The sequence below is a fragment of the Lathamus discolor genome, chromosome 1, assembly GCF_037157495.1.
Source record: "Lathamus discolor isolate bLatDis1 chromosome 1, bLatDis1.hap1, whole genome shotgun sequence".
NCBI lineage: Eukaryota > Metazoa > Chordata > Aves > Psittaciformes > Psittacidae > Lathamus > Lathamus discolor.
Genome location: NC_088884.1, coordinates 126,681,874 through 126,706,242, shown reverse-complemented (window position 1 = coordinate 126,706,242; position 24,369 = coordinate 126,681,874). Strand labels below are relative to the sequence as shown.

Here is a 24,369-nt window from a genome sequence, read left to right as displayed (position 1 = left end):
GCGGGAGAACTACCGCTCCCGAGCTGCTGCGCGACGCCGGCGGGAGCGCGGGCGGGCGGGAGCGCAGGGGGCGCGCCGCGCAGTGCCGGGCTCTCGCCGTGCCGCTGTGCGGGGCTCAGGCCGGCGGGGCCGTCCCGCCCCGGTGGCGGCTCCGTGCTCCTGTGCGCCCTGCCCCGCGCTGCGCACGCTGTGCCCCGCCGTGCGGAGGGCGGCAGCGGCTCAGCCCACTTTTTAAAAGGCCCCGTTCGTTCTCTTCCCCTCCGTTCCCCCCTTGTCGCTCCTCCCCAGCGGCGCAGCCGTTGGGATTTGAAAGGCAGCCATGCGGAGCGCTCAGCCCGGCCGGAGGCGGGAAGGAGAGAAAGGCGCCGGGCGGAAGGCAGAGGCCGGGCATTAACCGGCTCTGCCGCCCGCACGGCCGAGCGCGTAAACGTGCCTCCGCCAAGGGCGCATCGGGCGGCCGCGCTTCCCCTCGCCCGGACTCTGGCGGTGCTCCTCGCCGCCTCCCCCCTCTGCACTAGCTCCAGCTCCGGTGGTTCCGCCCCCCGGGCCACTTGTCCAGGATTTTCTACGAGTTGGGGTTTAATTTCTTGTCGTCCCTTCTTGCCTCGCCGCCTCCTTTCTTTTACACTCTTTCTGTCAACCATTGCCGGAAAGCGGGTCCCGCTGCGCCGATCCCGCTATCACGGGCAGCTCCCTGGGAGCCGGGTCGCAGCCCCCGGTAGCTGCTCTGAGTCGAGAACAGCCCGAGCTCCGGCCTTTGTTAAATCTGTTTTTAAACCACATGCAACGAGGGGTCCGCCTGGCGTTCCTTTGGTAAAGATCTCTGGAAACAAAGAGGAATTGCGAGTTTCCACTTTAGTCATTTAAAAGAGCTTTTTGTTACTAAAGGTGACTTTTAACAACAAAAAAAGACTATGAATGCAGAATCGTTTTCGCTACTAGTGAACGAAGACCTTGCTGTGCACACGGCTAGCTAAAACAGATACTGTGAAAATACTTGTAAAAGCAACTATTTTCCGTTTTGAGAGTACAAAAACTACGAGCGAGATGCATTGGCATTAAGCCATGTAACGATTCAGCTGTCGACAGCAGAGCGGCAGAAGCAGCAAGCTGACCTTCTCTCTTTCTTCCAGCGCTTTCAAAGCAGACGCAGTAAAGGGTGAGGTTTTGCTTTCCTTTTGAGCGGCCGCAAATACTCCCTTAAATCTCAGAAGCGGCATCCGAGCTGACCGTACTCGAAGCGTAATGGTTTAATCACCGAAATATTTGACCATATCGCTTGGCCTGCGTTTCCAGCTTGCAGGAGGAGGAGAGAGAAGTAGTGGGGAGGCCGGTGAGTGATTCGAGGAGACACAGATCCTGCGTAAGCCAAAGTTCTGCGTGAGCCGGGAACGCGATTATAGCGCAGTTTTGGTTTGTGCTGCAGATGGCTCCTTAATCTGATTGCATAACCTGGTATTAGAGAACAAGGGTAGGTCCCGTTTCACTCACCCGCCGTTGTAGCTGAAGGAAGGATACAGTAACTGAAGCTAAACTCAGCATAAAGTCACTGGCAGCAGTTCCCTAGAAGTCACGTTTCAGGCATTAGAGAAGGGAATTGTGTAAGAGGTGGGAAAAATACCGAATCCGGGTTTGTTTGATTAAAGACCATGTGGAGTGCCTGGGTTTAATTCCACGCTCTGCTGCTGTGCAGTCTTAGGCACCAGAAGTTTAACTCATTTTATGTTTCTTGTGATTTCACACTTTCAAAAATATAATAATGTTAAAAAAACCCAACAAAAAACCCAAACCAAACTCAAACCCTACAACAAATCAGTAACAATGATAGTGGGCCTTAAGGAAAAACATAGGAAGCATAACCTGGGAAAAGTGGGACAAGGGTGAGTTCCAGGAATTCTTCTGTGGAAATCTGGATACTGAATAGCAATTTCTAGATTCTTAGGCTATGTCTTTAGAGGTCCCCTTCATTTCTTCAGACGTATTTGACCTTACTGCATGCATAAAACATGTCAGTCTGTGTCTGGCTGCTGTGATTTGCTGCAATGGGAAGATCACTTGCGCATTTTAAATGTTTCTGATCCTCTTTGTACAGTTTATGAGCGGTTAAAAGCCTGATTATGTTACCCAACCATGCTTGCCAGTATGCTAATTTTTAAGTGGAATTTCAAGTAGAGGAGTATCATAGTTTCATGATTAGATCACAATAAGACAGTTGTGGGGCTGAGAATGATGGTTCTGCTTCTGCAGTAAACTGTGCATTTTCACACCTGTGCCCTGTCCTTCTTTGTGCCTGCAAAAGCATTTCTGTGGCTGCACGGCAAACTGGATTGTGTTACAACTAGAGCAGTGACAGGAAAATCAGTGAAGTTTAACCCTGTTTAACCATCAGTCGCGTGATGTCCCAGGACACAGGAAGGTCCAGTGGAAGGGCAGGACTGTGTGACCCATTCAGGGGGATTATTGCCTCATTTGGTATGAACCCCTGCTTACAGTAACAAAGAAATCATGCCACTTTTAGTCTTTGTCATATGTGGGATCAAAAAATACAAAGAGCTGCGGGCAGAAAATACAAAGGGCTGCAGCTAGATGGGCTTACCAGGCAGTATCAAGCTTACTATAGGTTGGATATGCAAACTTTCATGAAGCTTGGGCCTCATGAGCTAAAAAAAGATCAGTTGTCACAGAGTTTGTCATCTAAAATTATAGTTTTATAACATAAGCTCTAGTAGTGATTGGTAGAATTATTCAGGTACAACTAAAACATATAGGGAGAGATTTTAAATAAACATAAAAATACGCAGCATTGCAGCAATACACTGATTAGATTAAAACATTAAATATTAAACCAGTTCAAAGGCAGCTACAAACCGGAAACTGCATGAGATATCAGTAGCACTTATGGGCCATGCACACAAGCAGAACTGAATCATACGGAAGGCAACAGTTATCTGCATCCCTCATAGGTGCCAAAACCACAGCATGTACTACTTGAAAGTGGTATGCAGTAGGAGCAGGAGCTACAGCATCCCAAAAAGTGTGCCTGAATCCATAGCTCACATGCTCTGAAGCTGGAGGGACTCAGTGGCCCCTCCTGGCACTGAGGTGGGCCAGGCACAGGTGGAGCTGGGCAGCTTGTGCCACTCTCAGATGCCATATGTGCCATATGTCCAGCTCCTGTTGGCTCTTGACTGATGTGTTTTGTAATTTGAGAGAGAAGAATGATACCAGACTCATCACCTAGGATATACTGCAGGCGTGCTGCAAACGTATTATTAGTAATTAATCTTGGAGTGCAAATGTGGCTTGTAACTGTGTACATCTTCACATGATAAGGTTCAACTGGGGATGACTCTTCCACAGCACACATTAGCGCACTTGTGTGCAGCACCTGAAATTATCTTGTTAGCAAATAATAAGAAACCTATTGGTGTACCTTTTTTCACAGCAAATACGCATTTTCTTTGTTTTGGATTGTAATTTGGATTGATTTGGATTTTTCAAACGTAAAATAAAGTACTTTTAAAATTCCACAAATTCCACCACATGCCCTGATGGTTTTGATAAAAGAACAACCTACTTGATAGGCATTTGTGGGCTGTGATAAAGAACAGTGACTAAACCTCTCCTTCCTTATCAGAAACAAGTCCTATTCTTTTTATTGGTCTCTCTTTTTTTCTGATTTTTGAATTTCTGTTTTTCCCTTCCCACTCCTGCACCAACTAACTACTACTGCCTCCAACTAACCAACTGCCTTTAACCAACTAACTAACTGCCTCCTACTGTTGCTCTACCTCCAATTTATCATACAAATCTCTTAAAGCATAGAGCCCAAAGAACAGGAATATTGGGACTTACAGACTGTATATTTTTTCACTTCTTTATATGTTTTACACTAGGATAGTAAAAATGTAACTTCAGGTAGTTAATTGTATAATAAAACTTAATCTGCTTTAGCACACATAGAGGTTATTGTAATACAGTAAGAGAAAAAAAATCATGCCTTTAACCAAAATAGTGATATTGGTGCCAAACTGGTATTTCCAGGTTTTCTGAGTAAATCCAGCTGAAGCCAATGTTCCTTTTCTAAGCATTCTGCCTTGTACAGTGGAAACTAAGGGTGTATGAAAGAGTTTAGGTAACACAGGCTGTTATGAAAAGATTTAAAGCAGTAAACAGGGTCCAGAACTAAACACTGTATTTTAAGAATAATCTAGGTGTTACGGGATTAAAACCAATAAGCCTGCATACTGTAAAAGCTTTAAAGCTTTGTAATACATGCCCCTTAACAGTTTGTGCCAGTTCACTTTTGCAATAAGCCATTAGTTACAGGAGGCATCAAAGGGCCTTCTGTTAGAAGGCTTCATTCTTACAGGCAGAAATAACAGAAACTTTAGATGTTCTTTGTTGACAAATGGTTGGTGGGGGAGTTATTTAACTATGAGATAAAGGAGATACCTTAGATATGGCAACTGCCCAGAACCAGAGAAGCCAACCTCCAGCTTTGCACTGGGGTACTCCTGAAGTTTCAACACCCGTCTTCTAACTCCCTCTTCTCCTCCAACTCCATCTTCTCCTCCTCCCAAGTTCCGCTTCTGCCAAGTTGAAAGTGTACATCCATCTGCTTGTTTCAGAGACGCTGATGACTTGTCCATCTAGATTGCTTTGATTAACATTTTGTTTCACACTACATGAGATCTCACAGTCAGAAAAAAACCAAACGAAATCATTGTTAGTGCTTTTCTAAAATGTAATGCAACTGTCTGGAATGTATAGTGGAAAAGTATCATAGAATCATAGAACAGTTTGGGCTCAAAGAGCCCTTCAAATCTCATCTAGTCCAACGCCCCTGCAATGAGCAGAGACATCTTCAACTAGATCAGGTTGCCCAGAACCACATCAGCCTGGCCTCGAATGTCTTCAGGGATGGCACATCCACCACCTCTCTGCGCAACCTGTTCCAGTATTCCACCACCCTCATTGTAAAGAATCTCTCCTCTTTTAGTTTAAAGCCATTAGCCCTTGCTCTATCACAAGAGGCCCTGCTGAAAGGTCTTTCCCCATCTTTGTTTTAGGCCCTTTTAAGAACTGAAAGGCCACAATAAGGTCTCCCTGAAGTCTTCTCTTCAGGCTGGACAACCCCAACTCTCTCAGCCTTTCCTTATAGGAGAGATGCTCCAGCCTTCTGACTATTTTTGCAGCCCTTCTCTGGACCTTCTCCAGCAGGTCCATATCTTTCCTGTACTGAGGACTCCGTAGCTGAAATCCTCAGCTGTATCACCTCTGGAGATTTTGAGCAATAATGCAATAAAAAATTAGCTATGAATAATAGACCGATGTAGTATATTGCTTAAGAGATATTTCTTAATCCATTGAATATAAATAAAAAGCTTGGTCAGCTTTGTTTGTTTTAGTTTTGGTTTGTTTTTTTTTTTGTTAGCTGTAACACAAACTGTCATATCTTCTCAGCAAATTTTGCTGGTCTCTAATGCATTGCTGATACCACAGAAAGCACTGAATACTCTTTGCTGCAGTCTTGTGAACCCCAGTTTTCTCCTTACAGAAACTCAAGATTTGACACTGTCTTTATTCACTTGCTTTTTGAGTTGAATAAAGCATATCACACGACCTTCACAGTTTTGTCAGAGCCTAGAAACTGCTGTGGTGCTTTGCACCATCATGTTTTCTTCTGATCTGGATTCATTCTACAGAAAGGGAAATGGGAAACGTCTGTAGCCCTGACGCTTCTTCCAGTGTCCTTGTCTTTGGAGTGCAGTATCTCGCAGTCTGACCCAGCTCTTGTTGATGTTTATAGCAGGTTTTAAGTGCCCCTTGGAAGCACGCTTCCTCCACCTGAGTCCAGAATGCATCACTTAGAGGGTCTCTAGAAGGCATTTGGTTTCATCAGTGAAACCAAAAGAGAGTCCAATACTAATACAGATATTTTTATAAAAATAAAATGAGTAAAATTACATGTGGGTTTGGGGTTTAAATGTTTTCCTGACTTCCTGCAGAGCTCATTCTATGCAAAGCGTATAGGCTTGTACTCCAACAAATTGAAACATCATCATAGTTTTGAACTGCAGTTGGCTTTTGATGATGTTACTTGACAGTAAACCCTTAACTGAGAAATGCTATGGGAAACAGATCAGATAAAATGTTCTCCAGTCTCAGCTTTCATATTACAAAGCTTTCAGCCTTTATGGCTGCAAAGGTAAGTAAGTTTGAAATCCGGTCAAGGACATACCTAAAGCATAGAACACACAAAAAACCACTCCCACCTTCCAGCTTCAACATTCTGGTTTTTAAACAGATACAGGTTTAGAATTTTTCTTTTTAATCCAAGTTTGCTTGTTAATCTTTATTAACATTATTAACACCATAGATGTGACCCAATTCTGCTATTAAAGCTATCCACAGGCACTAAAAGATCCTTACCTCTCTCCAGAAGTGACTGCTGGAGCACGATTTTACATGATCCTGTAAATTATGTCATAATTGGGAAAATAATAATGCAGATCTTTTACCTCTTAAACAACTTTAACTTCTTTGTTCTGCGATTATCTCTTTGTAGTTATGTTATGAGAGCCTGTCCCAAAATGAATCATATCTTTACAAAGTAAATGTTTAACTACAGGAAAAGGAGAATGAAGATTTTATGCTTTTAATATTTATGCGCATGACAATAATTTAACAACATATAAATGCTAATTATTAATATAAATTTAGTGATGGGAGTGGACTCATCAAGATAGATAGCTTCTCAAGAGTTTACACTGAAGTCAAGAGTTTAGAGGTTTTAAGGATTCTTGTTTTCAACTTTTAAAAACTGGAAAATACATGGTTTAGGCTGCAATTTAGTCTTTTGGTAACTTCGAATAAGCTGCCCTTTCTTTGACATGAACGACTTGACATTTTTTTGTTTATTTCTTCCAATGCACAGCTGTGCTGCTCCCTATTTCTTTTTCATTTATAGTATATGTTTATCCCTGCCAGTACTTGTGGAGAGCTTCTTCTTGACTTCACACACGCTCAGACTAAATGATGAGGGTTAATCATGGGCCCAAGGGTTTATTATCAGACTTCCTTAAGATTTACTCTCACCTCCCAACAGTTGGGGCCATGAAGTAGAAGCATTAGCTTTGGTACTACAGACAAACACATTTTCTAGTAGCACAAGATCTCTGAAATAACCTTCCTTATTACTGTAAAACATTTAACAGTATGGAGTAGGGTATACAATGGGATGTTCTAGAGAAACTATACTTTTATATCATTAGTTGCTGGAAAATCCCTCAGCGTCTATGACAATCAACTATTTCAAAATTTCCTGTGTGTTTTCTTACTAGTCTCAGATTACCTGTGTATCCCATGATCATTCCTCTGACACGTATGACAGCACTATTTGCCAGAAATAACAGAATAGATTACTCTACCAAGACAATGTCTACATTAGCAACAGCACATGACCAAAACTTGAGACCCGTTTAAGTTTAATGAGACTCATTGAAATTCATTTAAGTTTTCCACCACCTGCATGCGAGGCCAACGTGCTAATGGGTATCACAGTGCTCAGGAGGAACACGGCTGTTAGCAGTCAAACCTGCTCTTGTTTCTGGCTCTGCAAGATAGGAGGGCACTACTCCTCCTTCCTCTTGCAGCTTGTGGTACACATCCTTGTCAACTCACACTATCATTTCTCTTTCCTAAGAAATTTTAGACCTACAATTATATAGGAAACAGCTTCTGCCACCAGGTTCAGCTTGTTTTTTAGGTTTCTAGCCCTCACAACCACACAAGAAAGCAGTCCCTCAGACTGGACAGGGTACAAACAAAACATTCTGGTTTGCTCTGTAGAAGTTTCAACATTTGTAAGTCACCATCGGTTATGAAGTACTTAATTCTGGCAGCATGAGCACCAGCGGCTAGCCTCACATGGGTGCTTGGACTATTCGGGAGATGGACTGGGACTACATTCTCTTCCAATCTGCTTGCTGGATGCCCCACCTCCAGGGCCAGACACAGTCCAACCCTTTGTCTTACTGCTTAGAAGGAGAGAAAAAAACCCCCATCCTAGAACTATGTTCTCCAATTCCCAAATGATACAACATTAGTAATTACATTTTACTTTTTAAATCATGTAAACCACCAATGCTTACCAAGGCTGTAAGAGTTTAGCGGGTGCTAACAGAAGGGTAAAAAGCTTTTTTCTCCCCCATTTAAACTGATTTCAGAGTGTAAATTACAGCTTTTTTTTTTTTTTTTTTTTTTTTACATTTTAAAGCCCCTCTACACTGCCTGTGAAACTATCTAATGGATGAACAAAGGCAAATTACTGCTTTCTTCTCACACCCGTAAAAAGGGATTAAGAGTATAGCAAAATATAAAGGAGTTCTATTAAGATCTTGAGGCAAAAATGTTACATGAGTATTACTTTGAATGTAAATAAGAAAGTAAGTGAAAGTTAAGTCTAGGAATACAAAAGTAAAAATATATACGTGTGTGCATGTATCTATATCTATCATCTATCTATCTATCTATCTATCTATAAGCTTGTAAACCCAATGCAAGAAAAGTTCTTGTCAAATTAAGACTGAAAAAGTTCAGTTAACAATTACTGTGACTAGGAACAGCTGGTGATCCTAGTATTATCTGCATTAGTATCAGGAGAGATTTCTTGTACTTATTTCCTATCATATAACCACTGCAGTTTCGGTCTCCACTCCACAGATGTCCCAGGTAGTGTCTAATGTAGGACACCTTTGTTTCAGGTATTTGGTACACAGCACAAAGTCAAAACAAGTTCCTGAGCTTTCATTCTAAACCAGCCTGCCACTTGCCTATGAGCTGCTTAACTGGTTATGCAGGCTTTACAAGAGCCTGCATAATAAAACTACAATGTTTAAAGGGTAAATATATATAGAATTTTTACAAAATACTTATTATTTGCATGCTACAGCAAAATGGGAAAAGTTCTGTTATCTTAATGCAATTCTTTAAGACACTGACAGAAATATCAGTTTTGCAAACTTTTGGCAGCTGCAGTTATATATGTTTTTATCAAAGTACAAAGAAAATAAATGCTTATAACTGGAACACTACGGTAACATAGTTTCATGTTGAACTTGGGTAACCAGTAGCCTAGGTAGATCTGTTTTTTCAGCAGCTTTTCATCCTAAAGCTCCTACCATATATCTATTATGAGATGCTCAAATAAAATAGGCCAAAAACATAGTTGCTGCCTGTAGACTTTGAAATTTATATTAAAAAGTGGGGGGTATTTTTGTGTTGTTTTTTTTTTTTTTTTTCCTTTTCTTCTAAATAGTGACCTATTTAAATGCTTTTTGTATCTTGGATTTTAATCTTTTCCTGTATAAAAAAAAATGCTGATCAAAGCTAAATTTGTTCTTTCTTTCATCATTTTGCATTAGTGAAGCTAGGTGACATTGAGAGCAGCTAACTCTCTTTCATTAATCATCTGTCAAACACTGACTTCTCAGGTCCATAAGAGAGACCCTTTCAGCAGTAATCAATCCAGACTGATCACTTTCCAATGCAGAATTTTACTGCCATTAAGGCTACATTAAAGAATATTCCGTACAGGAGCTTGGGTAACAGCAGAGTCTCTGAGTAAAGACAGTAGAGCTTCTTCATCCAACCGACTGAATTAGAACTGACAGTGCCACCATATGATACACTTACACTGGAATGGAAGTTTGGTCAGGGTTAAGGTCCTGGAACTGTAGTTTGCAATTTCCTCAGCTGAACGGTATCTGTTGCAATGGATCCGCTGATGGAAATGTTAATTCAAATAGAAGGTCTTTATTTGTTACTTTCTTCCCCTGCTTTGTCCACCCTGACAAAAGTACCCAGAGAAGCTGCACACAGAAGCCAGGAGATACAGTAGGATGTGAAGTTTTATCACTCCAATCACACATTTTTGTTGTCCGTGACATACTTTTTTAAAAATCTATTCCTCAGCTCTGTAACCTGGTCTCAGCCACCTCGTCTTTTCCTTTTACCCACTGTTTCTAGTCACTACACCACTTATCTCTCCTCATATGCAGTTTACTGAGGATTAAGTGAAGTTTACAATAGTGCCCAAAATTGTAATTGTGGAGATTAGAAACTCCAAAGGGCTCAAAGCCAGGGAGCTATAAAGTTTAACAGTCATTTCATGAGTTGAACTATTCAAGCAGAAGTAAGCTTCAAGTCCTGGAGTCTACAGTTGCCTTTCCCACAACTGTCATCCACATGCGGTTAATAAATTAACCACACAGACTGACTGAAGTCAATACTGCACAGAGCACTGCTTTAGAGGAGTAAGAGTGACTGAATCTCTCGAGACAGAATTTGTGGTTTTGTCTGAAAGGGAACAGCGCGGTGTAATGAAAAAAAAACAGTGACAGCTTATTGTGGAACCAGGCGCACAGAGAAGCGCTTTCCAGGCATGAGGGTGCTGGGAAGAAGGCTTTGGGACTGACAAGTTTCTAACATCGGCATTCTTGTGCGCAGCTTTCAGCATAGGCGCTGCTGTGGAAAGATTCCAGTATCGTGTTCAAGCGTGGAAAATTTTCAATACTGCCTTCCTTGTTGGAGGACAGATGTTAGAGTACAACTGCTTGGTTTGTTACGCTGCCCTGTGTTGCATGACATTGCATGACATAACCCTCTATGTATATATGCAATAGTACAAAAGCTTTCTTTCTCAGAGAAGAGAATCTAGAAAAAGAATATCTTTAAAAGAACAAAGAACCCCATTTCTTTCTTAAAACATCTGATTAAATCATTTGAAAGCCGAGTCCCCCTTTTTTCCCCATAGCAGTAATTAGATTTTCTCACCCTACCTGCTTTTCCAGAATTATTTTTTTCATATTCTTGGAGCAGATATGAGAACAGATGCAACAGGGGAAGCCATACTGCAATTACATCCCATAATTTCAAAAGACCGTTTCAAAGTAATTTTTTCCCCTTGTTGTATTAATGTTAAAAGGAAGAGTAAAATATGTTAATAAACTTAACATGAAGCTTTTTTTTTTTTCTTTTTTGTTCAAGAACTGACAGAGAATGGATTCGGAAGGATAAAATGAGAAAAATTCTTCTCTCCTTTCAACTGTTAAAAATAATTCCCCATGTGTGTGTGTAGCCATCCTGATAACTTGTCAGTGACAAACTCCCATTGGTTGCAACTTGCTATTTTAGAAGCACAGACACTGAGAAAACTTTGTTTCCTGAAAAACAGCAGCCCACTTCATTATTTTTCCAGCTGCATCAGTGATGATTCAGAAGTGAAACCGATTTTGATGGAATTAACCTACACCTTTAAATAGCTGTAAACAATGCAGATGGTACCTATGAACTTGTTTGAATGGCATGGTACAGGTAAATCTGGTGGACAAAGAATGGTTTTACACCAGAGATAGTAATAGCTATTCCATACACACTAGAGTTGCAAGATTTTACCATCTGTTACAAAACTGCTTTATAACTAAAAAACACTCTGCAAGAAACTGTCATCTACAGGTGGTTTACCACAAAGTGAATGAGTAACCCATCTGGCAGCTTAATTCACCAAGCAAAATAGTGCTTGCCAAGTAATGTATGAAGTAAATGCATTTTAAAGCTACATAACAATTAAAATAACTCCTTCACAGAATTCAGTGCCACAGAACTGAGAATATGAATTTGCTATTGAGCAGCACTGGAATGGTTTTCAGTAATAAAAAAGCCAAAACTGGAACATGGAATATCCTCTGTAAATATTTATTTTAGAAGATAAGTGTAAGCTTTGTTTGTACATTAAACACCATCAAAAGGAATAGCCACAGAAGGCAGCCAATACAATAATTTGGATAACTGGCTTCTGACAGGCTTTGATATCTGCAAAGGCACTACATCTCTCTGTATTGCTCTGACCATTTACCTCCTAGTTACCCACTCTTTGTAGCAGATTCTAACTTTTTCCTAGTTACATTATGCCTATTAGGGCTGCAGTTTGGGCAAATACATAACGCTTAAAATGAAACAGGGATCAAGGAGTCATTTACTACGTTAGTGAACTACTCTATGTGAACACATCAACACACAAGAAAAAAAAAGGCAAAACATCAACAGACAGCTTGAAGGACTGAACCCAATAAGTACTTCTTATTCAGTGTTGCTTACACTGAGCAAACCTGGAATTGGGGGGAGCCAACAGATCAAGATACTGACTGCTGTCACACCTGAAGTTACTCAACACACTCAGATATCTTAGGGATTCTTTCTGCTTTCAGGGTTTTGTTTTGGATTTTTTTACCATTGAGCTAGGATAATGTGATTAAAACTCAACTGAAGTCATGGCCTCTTCAGTAGTTATAACCTGCTTTTCACCAGTGCTATAAACTACACCTGAAAAAAGCAAGAGTGTTAGAAGGTGCTCAGATGACTAAGGGTATTTACCTAAACCGATGTTAGCTAGAGAACTGGATGAAAGCAATCAGAAGAAAACCAACATCAGCAAAGCCCATATCGTGTAAACCAGGGTCAAATCACGATAAACTGAACTGACTGAATGACTGTACGTAAACTTCGGTTTTATCCCCAAATCGAACGGGCCAGGTTCACTTAAGAACATTAACACAGACCACAGGCGTTACAGCTTGGTCTGAGCGTTGTCCCCGGGCTCTCACTGCTGCGGCTTTCCCTTTGCAGAAAGCACAAAACACGGAAAGGCGACACTTTCCCTTCCCAACACAGCCAGCCGCGGCATCTTCCATCAGACCTGCCAACAAGAACGGAAGGAGCAGGCAGTCTCTCCACACCAGGCCTCTCTGATGGCCGGGTGCTGCAAGCCGGGCCCGGCACCTCGGCAGCACCCCGAGCCCTCCCTGCCATGTAACCCCGTGCCTCGCCAGCCGTTACCCCGCGGCGAGGCGGCTCGGGGCCGGGGGTTCCTTCCATCAGCACCCCGGAGCAGGCCTCGCTCGGGTAGCTCACCCAAAGTTAAAGCCCAGCTTTACGGCTGTGGCGGCTGCTGCTCGCCAGGCTCGGAGAGCCCCGGGACCACCGCTCCGCCCCGAGGGGAGGGAGCTACGGTGGCTCTCCCCGTCGCGGCGCGCCCGGCTACTCTCCGGGACAGAAGAAGCATAAACGCCGAGACCGGGACAACTGTCCTCCTCCGCCGGCAGGGCCAGCCTGGGCCCCGCTCGCCCTGCCAGGGCCCCGCCGCTACCCATCCCCTTGCACGACTACCCCAATCCAACGCGCCCCACCGTCCGCCTCACTCCCTTTGTAATTTTAAACCACGCTACAGCCTCCCGCTCCGCCCAATCAAACCGCGCGCAGACCCCAGCGGCCAATCGCGCGGGCCCCCGCGGTTTTTTAAACCGTCCCTCTCCCCCAATCGCCGCCCAGAGCTCTTAGTCCCGCCCCTTCCACTATCCTCACCCCAACCGGTTCCAACGAGTATGAGCGCTAACGACCCCCTGCGCTCGACCTAGCCGAGGAACTGCTCGGCCACTGACGTCAGAGCAGCAGCCAGCGAATCCCGGGCAGCTCTGTCCCTGGTGGGCGGGGCTACAGGCAGTTTGAACCGGTGCGGTAGCCAATCCGCTGTGGCAGGGGGCGGGTCCTCAGGCGCCGCGGGTCAAGTTGCTGTGGCGGGTAGAGCTGTGGAAAACAAGAGGCTGTAAGTGCGCCGCCGGGCAACCATTCAGCGGTAGCCGCGCAGGAAGCACAGCGCCTGTGCCGCCAGCGAGCTCATCCCACCCAGGCAAGGCCCCGCTCAGCCCGGCCCGCGGGAGGGCCCCGGGAGGGAAGGAGACGGGGCGCAGGGGAGGCGGGAGCGCCGCCGCCTGCCCTGGGCGCGGAAGGAGCGCGGGGCTGCCAAGGCGGGCTGTGCGGGCAGGGCTGAGGCGGGGATCCCGCCGGGCGGGGGGGCCGGGCAGGGAGGGCGGCCCCACCGGGGCGGGCTGGGGCGCGGGCGGTGGCTCCGCGGGGGCCGGCAGCGGCGGGAGGCGGGTGGAGGCGCCTGGTGGCGGGAGGGACCGCGGGGCGGGCGGGAGGGAGCGAGGTCGGCGGCGGGGGAGGGGCCGCGGCCGCGGGGGTGTGCTCAGGCGGGAAGCGCCGGCAGAGAGGCGGGAGGCGCGGCTCCGCCCGGCGCTGCTCACGCCCTCGGGCCGCCTCTCCGGTCCTGCCGCCCCCCTCAGGGACCCTCCGCCGACCGCGACATGGGCAAAGGCGACCCCAACAAACCGCGGGGCAAGATGTCCTCGTACGCCTACTTCGTGCAGACCTGCCGCGAGGAGCACAAGAAGAAGCACCCGGACTCGTCCGTCAACTTCGCCGAGTTCTCGCGGAAGTGCTCTGAGAGGTGGAAGGTGAGAAGGGCCGGGCCGGGCTGGGCTGAGCCCTGCCGGGCCGGCCCCCGCCTGTCCTGCGAGCTGCTGGCAAAAGATCCCTGGTGGCAGCTGTTGCTGAGGTATTAGTGGGTCACCGGGCGCTTTATCTTACGCTTTTCCCTCCACGTGTCTGCAGACAATGTCTAGCAAGGAAAAAGGGAAGTTTGAAGAAATGGCTAAAGGAGACAAAGCTCGTTATGACAGGGAGATGAAGAACTATGTTCCTCCCAAAGGCGAGAAGAAGGGAAAGAAAAAGGACCCCAATGCTCCTAAAAGACCACCGTGAGTGTTTCTGTGACCAAAAAAAGAGGAAAAAAGTATTATTTCTACTAGTCTGGCACTTAACTTTAATCACTGTCTCTTATTTTAGATCTGCGTTCTTTCTTTTCTGTTCCGAACACCGTCCAAAAATTAAAAATGATCATCCTGGCTTGTCTATTGGAGATACAGCAAAGAAATTAGGTGAAATGTGGTCTGAACAGTCGGCCAAAGACAAACTGCCATATGAACAGAAGGCTGCAAAATTAAAGGAGAAATATGAAAAGGTACAGTGAAAGTGATAAAATAATGGCTAAAGTTGTAGAGGTGAATGTGTGACTTTTGTTTTCCACCTAAACCATGTATGGCTCATACCTACATAGCCTTGTCAGGCTTTAGAGGGCAGGGTATGATGTGAGAGGTGTCTGGAACCCTTGCAGTGAACCTGGATGTGTTTTTTGCATGCCTAGGGATTTTACCCATAAGATGCTTTACTTCCAGAAGACAGGACACCTGCTTGGTAAATTACACAGTCATGCTCCAAACTGCTGTGGTCATGAAATTCTTGAGCTGTCCAGGTCATGTGTTTTCTTGCTAAAAGATTTAAGTGTGAAAATCTCAAGGCTGAAACCTTGCTTTACCGCACACTGTAGTTGATCTGCACAGTAAAGTAGTATTAAATTACTGAAGCAGTACAGACTTGTCTTCAGAACTATATTACCATCAACTAAACAGCATTTTTCTTGCAGGATATCGCAGCATATCGTGCCAAGAGCAAGAGCGACGCAGGAAAAAAGGGCCCAGGTAGGCCTGCAGGATCTAAGAAGAAAGCGGAACCAGAAGAGGAAGAGGAGGAGGAGGAGGAGGAAGAAGATGAAGAGGAGGAAGAAGATGAAGATGAGGAATAAATGAATGTCCCGCTGTAAAGATTTATGCTCAAAATCCAATATTTTGCTAAGAATGTGAACTCAAGTGCAGCTCATTGTTAGCTTCAGTATAAAAATCTGTACAGAATTGTGTATAGGTAATGTGGTTCTTTGTAGGGAGACCTCTATTTTTAATGTAAGTAGTAGCTGAGGGCTGCTACGGTTCGGTTAAAAATTAAAAAAGAAGAAAAAGTTGTGGAATGTTTCTGCATATTTAATGGTTTTGTTGAAATTCAGTGACTGATAGCTAGGTGTTTCTTTATAGCTAAGTAAAACAAAGGAGGTAGCTTAATAGCTGATCTTATATTTTGTAGTATATTACATTGTATTACTTTTTTAACAGTTTTGTAATAAAATGTTGTACATGATGATTGTTGCATTATTGATGTTTTAGAGCGGCTGGCTGCCCCTAGAGCACTGCAGCCCTGTTCAGGGAAGTGCTCTGTGTTCTTGCACTTGTCACAAAACTGACAAGTGTCTGGGAGCATTGACTCCTGGAGTCTATACAGGAACCTGAACGTTTCAAGCCACAACTCTCTCCCACATTTACTGCCGTTAGCTGCTGTCGATGTTTTCCTTATGCTAGCATTTACTTAGACCACCTTGTGAGTGAAAAAAAGTATCTCTGATTTCAAGCACTGAAGTTGCTGATAATTTTTCATGGATTGTTTTTCCCAAGCTACTGAAGCAAAGATCATTGAGTTTTGCCTTGGTGTGTTCTCTGAGAATTGTGAATCTTGGGAACTTTTTCTCCTAGAGCTCAGGACCACAAGCCTTTTCTGCTGTCCATACCAGGACAGGAACGTTGGCTGTTAGACAGATGTGGTTAGAGGTATGTCTTCCCAGATGTTCCCTGCTCCTTTCGTCTTCCCCTGGCCCCAGTATTAGTGGCTTCTCATAAAATACACAGCTTGCAGAACAGCATGACAAATGTTGGAATGTTATTTCCACACATGCCCATAGATTCCTGCAGAAAAGGGAGGAGGAGGTAGCATTTGTAAAGAACATGTGCTCCTGATATGCTCCTGTTTGTGTTGGTAACAGTATTGTCACATAAGATTTCTTGGTTTTCAGGGATTTTTTTACTCAACCTTTAGTATGTTTAAAAGTCTAAATCTAGATACCTAACTGTGTTTGCAAGTGGGAAATGTTAGGTGCCACAGCTAAACTAACAGCTTAAGTTTAGTTTGCTCAGATAAATACTAGGCAATAGCTTTTACCAAGCCTTTGAAAGCCCAGCAATGAGAAGTGTTTAATGTCTAAAGTAGTAAGTACTATAAAGAGCAGGTTTCCAGCTTTGTTATTTAACTGTCTCCCTATCGTCCATCAACTTCTGAAAAGAATCTGCTTACAGTCATTGTGCATGTGTAAGATAAAAAGTGGTTTCCACACTGTAACCATGGTGAATGTCACTGTGGCTGGTTAACAAGAGCATAGCACTTTCTGAAGCAGGAGCCTGGACATAAACACTGTGTATTCCTGAAAGTATGGAAATAAGGTAACTGTATAGGCAGTGCAACCATTTTCATACTAATATAGGTACTAATCTTTGGAAGCCTTGGAAACCCAGAGTTGCTTTTTCCTCCCCACCCTGCTTCTGAGATACAGATACTTACAGTACTACCAGAAAGACTGGCTGCTGTTTCACTACTTGGCCTCACCGGAGGTACCCTGCACAGGCGGGATCAATGGCTCTGTTTTGCAAGCTCAGCTTTTGGGAAGCCGCAGGTGTGAACTGGCGGAGGCAGCAGGTCTGTGTGCAGTACATCCAGTGCTGAAGAACATTTTCTCTTGCAGAGAGCTTGCAATCCTAGGGCACCTTTATCCTTAATTCAAAGACTCTTCCAGATAGAGGCAATTCCCTGTCATGGTATGTAGCTGAGACTATGCCGGTCTCCCTCCCTTTCAGCATATTCTGTTCAGGTTTCCCTGTAGAAATGCACCACCACATCCCCTCAGCTCTCAGACTCCCTCCCCAAACAGAACAGCAATGCTTCAAGGAGTCTTTCTGATTAGATTTAAATAATTTGCAGTGGAGCAGTGGCATCAGAGTGAATTGGCTAATTTGATGATTACATGAAATGTTTTTTACTTCTGCTGAAGTCCTTTTAAATGGAAACAAAATACAACCCTTCAAGTGTCCTAGAAAGCTGCACAGGTTATGGAATTTTAAATATTGTGTCAGAATAAGAGCACATCTAGAGGTAATTCAGAATAAAGGAGCTCTCCTAATATTTTCCTCACTGAGGTAAAATGGCTTCTAAGTAAGTGCTATTTCATTTAGCATTAATTGGCTAATTTTGTTGCAGCACAACTCCTGCACAAATCAGTGCAGAACCACCTAATATTGCCACTCTGCTGTGCTATGTCTTAATGATGTGGGTTACTTTTGTTTGTGATCTCATTTACAAATATATCCCGATTGCTGGGGCATGCTCTATTGCAAAAATAGCCCATTACACAGCTCTGCTAGCCTGACCCACATCATTACACAGATCATTTTGGGTGCATGCCACGTCAGCATGAGCTGCAGCAAGCCACGGCAAAGCTCTGCATCAGGCTGATCTATCAACCAGGAATGATGTCATGACTCAAGATAATCAGCAATTTAAGAAGAAAATAGTATTTTGTCCTTTCGATAAGAAGGATGTTGAATACAGATTAAAGGCAAATGGAAAAGAGCATGTGGAAATTCCTACTTTCAAATTAAGCTTTGAAAGGTACGCTATGTCAGGTCAGGGGGTTCAGAGAATGCCCATCTGTGAGCACTGAAAGAGCTAGCACTGGAAAGGACTAGTAAGTGATCAAAGTGTAATGGGAATGTTCAGAAAAGATAAGGCCTCAGGAGAAAAGCCAAATTAGTTTTTCACATCCGTGTTCAATATGGACAATCTTCCCAAATGACTCACTGGAAACTTTTCACTGGAGGTGAACTGGGAGGTCTGTCTCAAATAAAAACTAAAAGCAATGCCTGAAATGGTTGCAGGCATCAGGGAGACTGATCACATTGCACTAAAGGTCCAGCATAGAGGCATACGACCCAGTGAACCAAGCCAAAATACCACCAAAAGTAAGACTGAGGTGGATAAAGAGCAGGTATGAAAGAGTAACAAATGTAGGAACTCAGTCTTTAACAAGTCAAAGTTATTTCTAAACCAGAAGAAACCTGCACCTCAGCAGGCCAGGCACAGCAATGTATGGCAGGGAAAAAGAGCATCAGAGCAGCTTGAGAAAACGGACAGATTAATAACAATTTACAAACACATCCGTGGTGGTTTAACCCCACCCAGCAACCAAGCACAACCCAGCCGCTCCCTTGCTCCCTGCTCCAGTGGAATGGAGAAGAGAATCGGAAGGGCAAAAGCGAGAAAACTTCTGAGTTGAGACAGATAATAAAAGTATGAAAAGGTAAATAACAGGGAGAGAACTAAAACCCAAGAGAAACAAGTGATGCAAATTGAAAACAGTTGTTCACCACCAACAGACCACTGCCCAACCTGTTCCCATGCAGTGGCCCTGCTTTCTACGCATACCATATGGTATGGAATATAGTCAGTGGGGGTCAGCTGTCCTGACTGTGTCCCCTCACAACTTCTTGTGTCTCCTTGCTGGTGGGGTGGTGTGAGAGGTAGAGAAGGCCTTGACTCTGTGTAAACACCGCTCAGCAACATCTAACACATCAGTTACCAACATTATTTTAGCCCTAAACCCAGCACACAGCACTGTACCAGCTACTAGGAAGAAAATTAACTCTATCCCAGCTGGAACCAAGTCAGCATTAGAACCAGGAGGCCTGCCAAGCTCTCCTAAGGACAATAGAAGCTCAAGATAAAGTAGCAATGCCTAGAGAAGATTTCAGGAAAATAAAACTACTTCTTTTTTCTTTTTTAACCTTGTAGAGGAGCTGCAGGAAGTTTTCATGACAGCAATTTTTAATTGGAGAGGCATGGTGGAGCATCTGTCTCAAATCCAAGTGTAAAAGGTTCTGAAACAAAATGACAGGACAGATGGTATTCATCCAAGAGTTCTAAGGAAACTTAAGGATGAAATGGCTGAACTATGAACTGTACTTTGTATTTTTTCACTTAAAATTGCCTTAGTTCTATGGGAATGGAAGGTCACAAATATGACACTGATTTTTAGAAAGCATTCTGTGGAGGTACGGGGAACTTCAGACCAGTAATATCCATATGGCAGGTTGGTAGGTGCCGTGGTACGCTGAGAGTTGTTGTCCAAATGGCTGAACAGGACTGGCAGTTTCACCAGAGGAAATCCTCTCCCGCAGACATGTAAATATTCTTCAAAGAAATCAGTGAACTTGAAGGTGAAGGAGATCAGGTAATTCTGGCCTCCTTGAGTTTGGTCTGGCCCACTCATGAAAGAAAGAAGTTGTCTTTGAAGGCCTTGCAGGGATAAACAGCTGGTTAACAATACAGGAGCAAAACAGGAATTAGTCATCAGTTTCACCAGTGGAGGAACATTACCTGTGAAAACCCATAAATTATTTTTGGAGATGAGGTTTGTGACTAGTGGTTGCTTAATATATACATCAGTGGCTTGGAAAAAACCAGTGAATGGTGCTGCAAGAAAGGTGAGAGCTAACAGCTGAGAACTGCAGAGCTAGCCTGCAGCCTGAAGTGACAGGATAATAAAACCAGCAGGTGAAATACGGTGTTAATACAAAGCATATTACGCATTAATATGTGCTTCTCCAGCACATGGGAAGGGGAAAAAGCAGGCCGAACATTTATGTCATGGGTAATGTGGGTGGACAGTAAACTACATTACGTTAGTCTGGAGGAGATGCTGAACCTGTAATAGGTGATTCTGTGAAGACATAATAGATGGTTGCTAGAAAACCAGATATCTAGCATTCGCTAGGCGTTATTAGGGAAAGAGTTAAGAGCAAAACAAGTATTTAGTATTTCCTTACCATCTTCCTAAAGGAATGTACAGATTCATTGTATTTAGATCAGCTTAGGACAAAGCCTATTTACAAAGTTGTTCTTATTTTCCCAAACTAAAACCTATGGTTTGAAGAACTGTAAATATATTTAGAACAGCTACAGAGCAGGGAACTTTCTGCAGCATATGCAGGCTTTAGAGCTCAAAAAAACACAAGAGAAATTGCAAACGGGTATGGAGAGAAAATCAGAAAAAAATGGAATTGGAGTTTTATCTTTAGCTTATGATCTATTGAACTGTTTTGTAAGTGTATCACAGGCATCTTGTATATAACATTGGTAAATAATCTAGTACATACTGCTCAGTGATGGATTATTTGCTGTGATGGTGTCTGTCACTGTTCCTGCTACACTTGCCTTACCATCCCTAGTGTATATTTATTCTTGTGTTTGTTTTCTCATTTTGGCTTGTATTTCTTTCCACATCTTGAAACAGATAAGTGTTTTGCCAGCAACCCCTGCATTTCCAGAATTGCTGGGCCTCTTGTATGAGCTGCATCATAGCTCCATCTGCTTTTCCATGATTCCATTTGAATCCAGTGTCAAGAATCCCATAACGGAGCCCAGATGTCGAGCTCGCTGCTGCATTCTCCAATGCACGCAGCCCTTGAGGGATGCATTAACTCTGCTGACTGTTATGGGATGCGCATGAGATTCAGACCTACCCTGTCAAAAATGTGACTGCCTATACAAATTTCTCTTCATCAGTGCAATTAAGTAATTGTCACATGCCAGCACCAATTAGTAAGTGAATCTGTACTTTGCTCTGACTATCCTGATATCCTGAGGTAAACTATCCAACTCTCCTTAGTGTTGGAGAGGGTCTTGATGTTCCAGGACTGAACATCATTATATATTATGTTATATTAATTATATTATATTATGTTATAATCTATATATTCAGGAAAATCTTTACAGCCAGCGTATCTGGTGCTCCACCTAGAAGCTGTATGGCTATTCTCAATGTTTCCTGGCCCAAACATCTAATGGTAAAATTTGTACCCATAAAACAGTTCTTCAACAGAGATACAGGGGTGGTGTTTGTGTGGCCAAGACCACATCCTTCTAAAAGGCCCTTTGAAAAACATGCTGTGATGATGTTATTGTCAGTGCTGCCACCTTGAACCCCGTTCCTGGCTGGCTGGACCCAGCACTGACCTAGAACTGAACACTGCTTTGAGAATTCAGACCTTTAGCAAGCCTTCATAGTTCTGCTCTAGCTCACTGATTTGTCTCAGCAGAGGAGCGGACTGCAGCACCAGCGTGCCTCTTCGCAAACCTTGAAACTTTCTGCATAATCAGATCTGACGGGTGACCGAAGCCTGCCTAGATTCAATCAGCAGTTGGACAAATTCTGAACGACCAAATAGAAAACACCATCTCTAGCTCAGAAAGTGCTTGAGTTGTATACTGCCAGAAGTAGGAACAATGTTGGACAAGTACCCTTATGTTTGCTCAGTTCTTATCCTAAGGCAGGGGCTTTTTTCAACTTTATCCATTAGACAAAGGGTTCTGATATTTCTGAGCGTGTACTCCACTCTTCTCATAGTCATCACATGGAAGATAACAGGATACTATAACAGGCAGAAGAACCAAGCAGGAGTGGTTCCTGTCTCCAACTGGGAATGGCCCAGTTCAACATTACTTCATCCCCAATTGCTCTAATACCAGCAGTAACCAGACCGCACTCTGCTATAAGGTTACAGAATTGTTTTGTGCAGCAGCACCCCACACCATCTTACCTTCACTCCCAGACAGCAAGACAGGCAGCTTTCCCTTCCATTAGCTCTGTTATTAGAGTTTCCTTGACATCTTCAGGACAGGCAGGACTTCGGGGCATTCCTCAGTGCCATTGAAACAGCAGGATAACCAGAAATGCTTCTAGAACTCGGTGTGCTTTTTCTCTGGGTCAGCTCTTCTTAAACCTCCCTTCCTATGAACCCACAAGAATCCTCCAGAAGGGTTCTACTCTCATCCAGTTCTACTTTTGTTCATTGTTTGTGCTGCTCAGAAATAAAGATACAAAAATGCAATTGTGGCTGCCTGTTGTGCAGCTGTGATGGCCCTGGGGACGCTGGCAAGGGGCTGTAGCCATCCTGCAGGCTCAGGCTATCAAGACACCAGTGCGTGGGGCCTCCTGAGCGTACCACAGAATAACAGGGGGCTTCTCCAGTGGGAAGAGATGTGTGGAAAGCATGGCTCATAGAGGGCACATTTCACCCAACAGCCCGCAGAAATGCGGGTACCAGCCTTCATGGCTCTGGACCAGTAAGGCTCTTACCTGTAAGTGCCAGTGCTGTATCTCAGAGAACACGCGCGCACCCACAAAAGACCCAGAGTACTTCACACTCAAAGATCCACCACCATTTAATATCAGGGCTTGTTCTACAAGAGACTACACTATTTTCCTGTGGAAACCCTTCCGAACTTTCAACAGAAAAGGCTGTATTTTGTTTCCGATTTCCACTCTAGTGCCCTCAAGTGATTCAGAAAGCCTATTCAAAGCAGGACTAAGACTCGGCTTTAACAACTGTCTGGGCATGCTGCCTTTTTGACTGACACACACTGCCACCAGCAGCCCTTTCCAAGAAACTGAAGTATCGTCTCTCCATTAATTTTCCCTTCCCCTTTCAGAAGCCCTGGGATGCTCAGCCAGAGGGCTGCTGTTGCCATTATGTGCATCTTGGGCATTAGCTTGTTCTGTTCTGGTTTTATTGTGAGCTAGTGCTACGCTGCTTCTCTCACCTTTCTGCTCCTTCTTGTGCAGGAAACATTATTCTTGTGCAGGAGACAGTACTCTTGCAGAAGAAACATCACCGAGTTATTCGAACTGGCAGCCCACCAGAGGCAGTTCTGCGCTCACACTGAATGACTGCATCCACGAGACCTGTGGGACCTAGCTAGCCCTCAGCCCGGCTGTACTTGCACTCCACCTTGGACGGGGCATGGTTCTTATCCCTAAAGCAATCACATTTCTTTTCAGTAAAGCATATTACTGGGAAAAGATGTCTTCTAACATGCAAACATACCTCTTTATCTGGGTGTTTGAACAGCTCTAATTCCTGTTTACATGCTTGGATCCTTGTCACCTTTGTCCACCTGTTAAGGAACAACCAGTCAGTTAAGGTCGTTCAGACCATAAGCTATGCCACTATTTTGCTGAAGAGTCTCTGTCTTGGCACTGTTCGGAACAGCCAGAGAGCAGTGCAACATGGAAAAAACCCTACGAGTTGTGCAGACAGCTTGTTTTTTCTTTTATGAGGACCCATCTTACATGGTAATGGGGAATAATTAATCTGTTTCCCAGTGCAAAGAACGGATGTTTTTAAGATTTAAAAACCAAAGGTTACTAACCATTAACTGGGTTAATGAGATGTATAATCCACACAAACACTTCTTCCCACTTCTGCTGTGCTCCACACTAGCTGAGGGCACAATGAGCAAGGCAGCACGCACCAATGCACACGCTTGTGGCAGCAGCGTGTGAGAGAAGATGGCCAGAGGCTCCCCGCAGTGAAAGGAGGGCCAGAGTAGCTTAGGACTTCAGGGGTCACTCACAGTTTGTATACTTTTTGTTCTTTAAACCCGAAGGGAGGCAACATATTTTGATAGCCTATCGCTTTTTCTAACTAGACTTACTCTATGTAGAGAGTCCTCCTGTATATTGCCAACCAAGGCGCACAACTACAGGAGTTCAGAGGAGGCTTGCAGGCCAAGTCAATAAGAAACAGAAACACAGCTAGTTTGTTTTTCCCAGGTTGTTTCTTTTTACCTGTTACAACTAATGGATCTAAGCTCACCGGCAGGGAACAATTAATGCTTTTACAAAAACAACCCAGTTTG

At 44.0% G+C, this 24,369-nt stretch overlaps 1 protein-coding gene and 1 long non-coding RNA gene across 3 annotated transcripts; one reads left to right on the top strand and one right to left on the bottom strand.

Annotated features, from left to right (window-relative positions):
* Positions 1-11,746: 11,746 nt before the first annotated feature.
* On the bottom strand, positions 11,747-13,959 carry LOC136021884 (uncharacterized). The gene is made up of 2 exons (XR_010615936.1): positions 13,426-13,959; positions 11,747-12,760 (listed from the first exon to the last, which is right to left on the bottom strand). It is a non-coding gene; the product is annotated as an uncharacterized LOC136021884 (long non-coding RNA).
* HMGB2 (high mobility group box 2) lies at positions 13,592-15,930 on the top strand. 2 transcript variants are annotated; one of them, XM_065694537.1, is made up of 5 exons: positions 13,592-13,750; positions 14,187-14,357; positions 14,515-14,660; positions 14,749-14,923; positions 15,386-15,930. In XM_065694537.1, the coding sequence occupies exons 2-5, from the start codon at positions 14,208-14,210 to the stop codon at positions 15,542-15,544; spliced, it is 630 nt and encodes a 209-aa protein (XP_065550609.1). In that variant the 5' UTR covers positions 13,592-13,750; positions 14,187-14,207; the 3' UTR covers positions 15,545-15,930. The 2 variants fall into 2 exon arrangements, with proteins under 2 accessions (XP_065550609.1, XP_065550617.1); XM_065694545.1 differs by having other exon boundaries at positions 13,606-13,666.
* The last annotated feature ends 8,439 nt before the right edge of the window (positions 15,931-24,369 follow it).

Bases quoted from the DNA above. Each gene is read 5' to 3' on its own strand.
- HMGB2 (XM_065694537.1), top strand. From the start codon at position 14,208: ATGGGCAAAGGCGACCCCAACAAACCGCGGGGCAAGATGTCCTCGTAC. The intron at 14,661-14,748 runs GTGAGTGTTTCT...CTCTTATTTTAG, and splicing joins AATGCTCCTAAAAGACCACC to ATCTGCGTTCTTTCTTTTCT. The intron at 14,924-15,385 runs GTACAGTGAAAG...TTTTTCTTGCAG, and splicing joins TAAAGGAGAAATATGAAAAG to GATATCGCAGCATATCGTGC.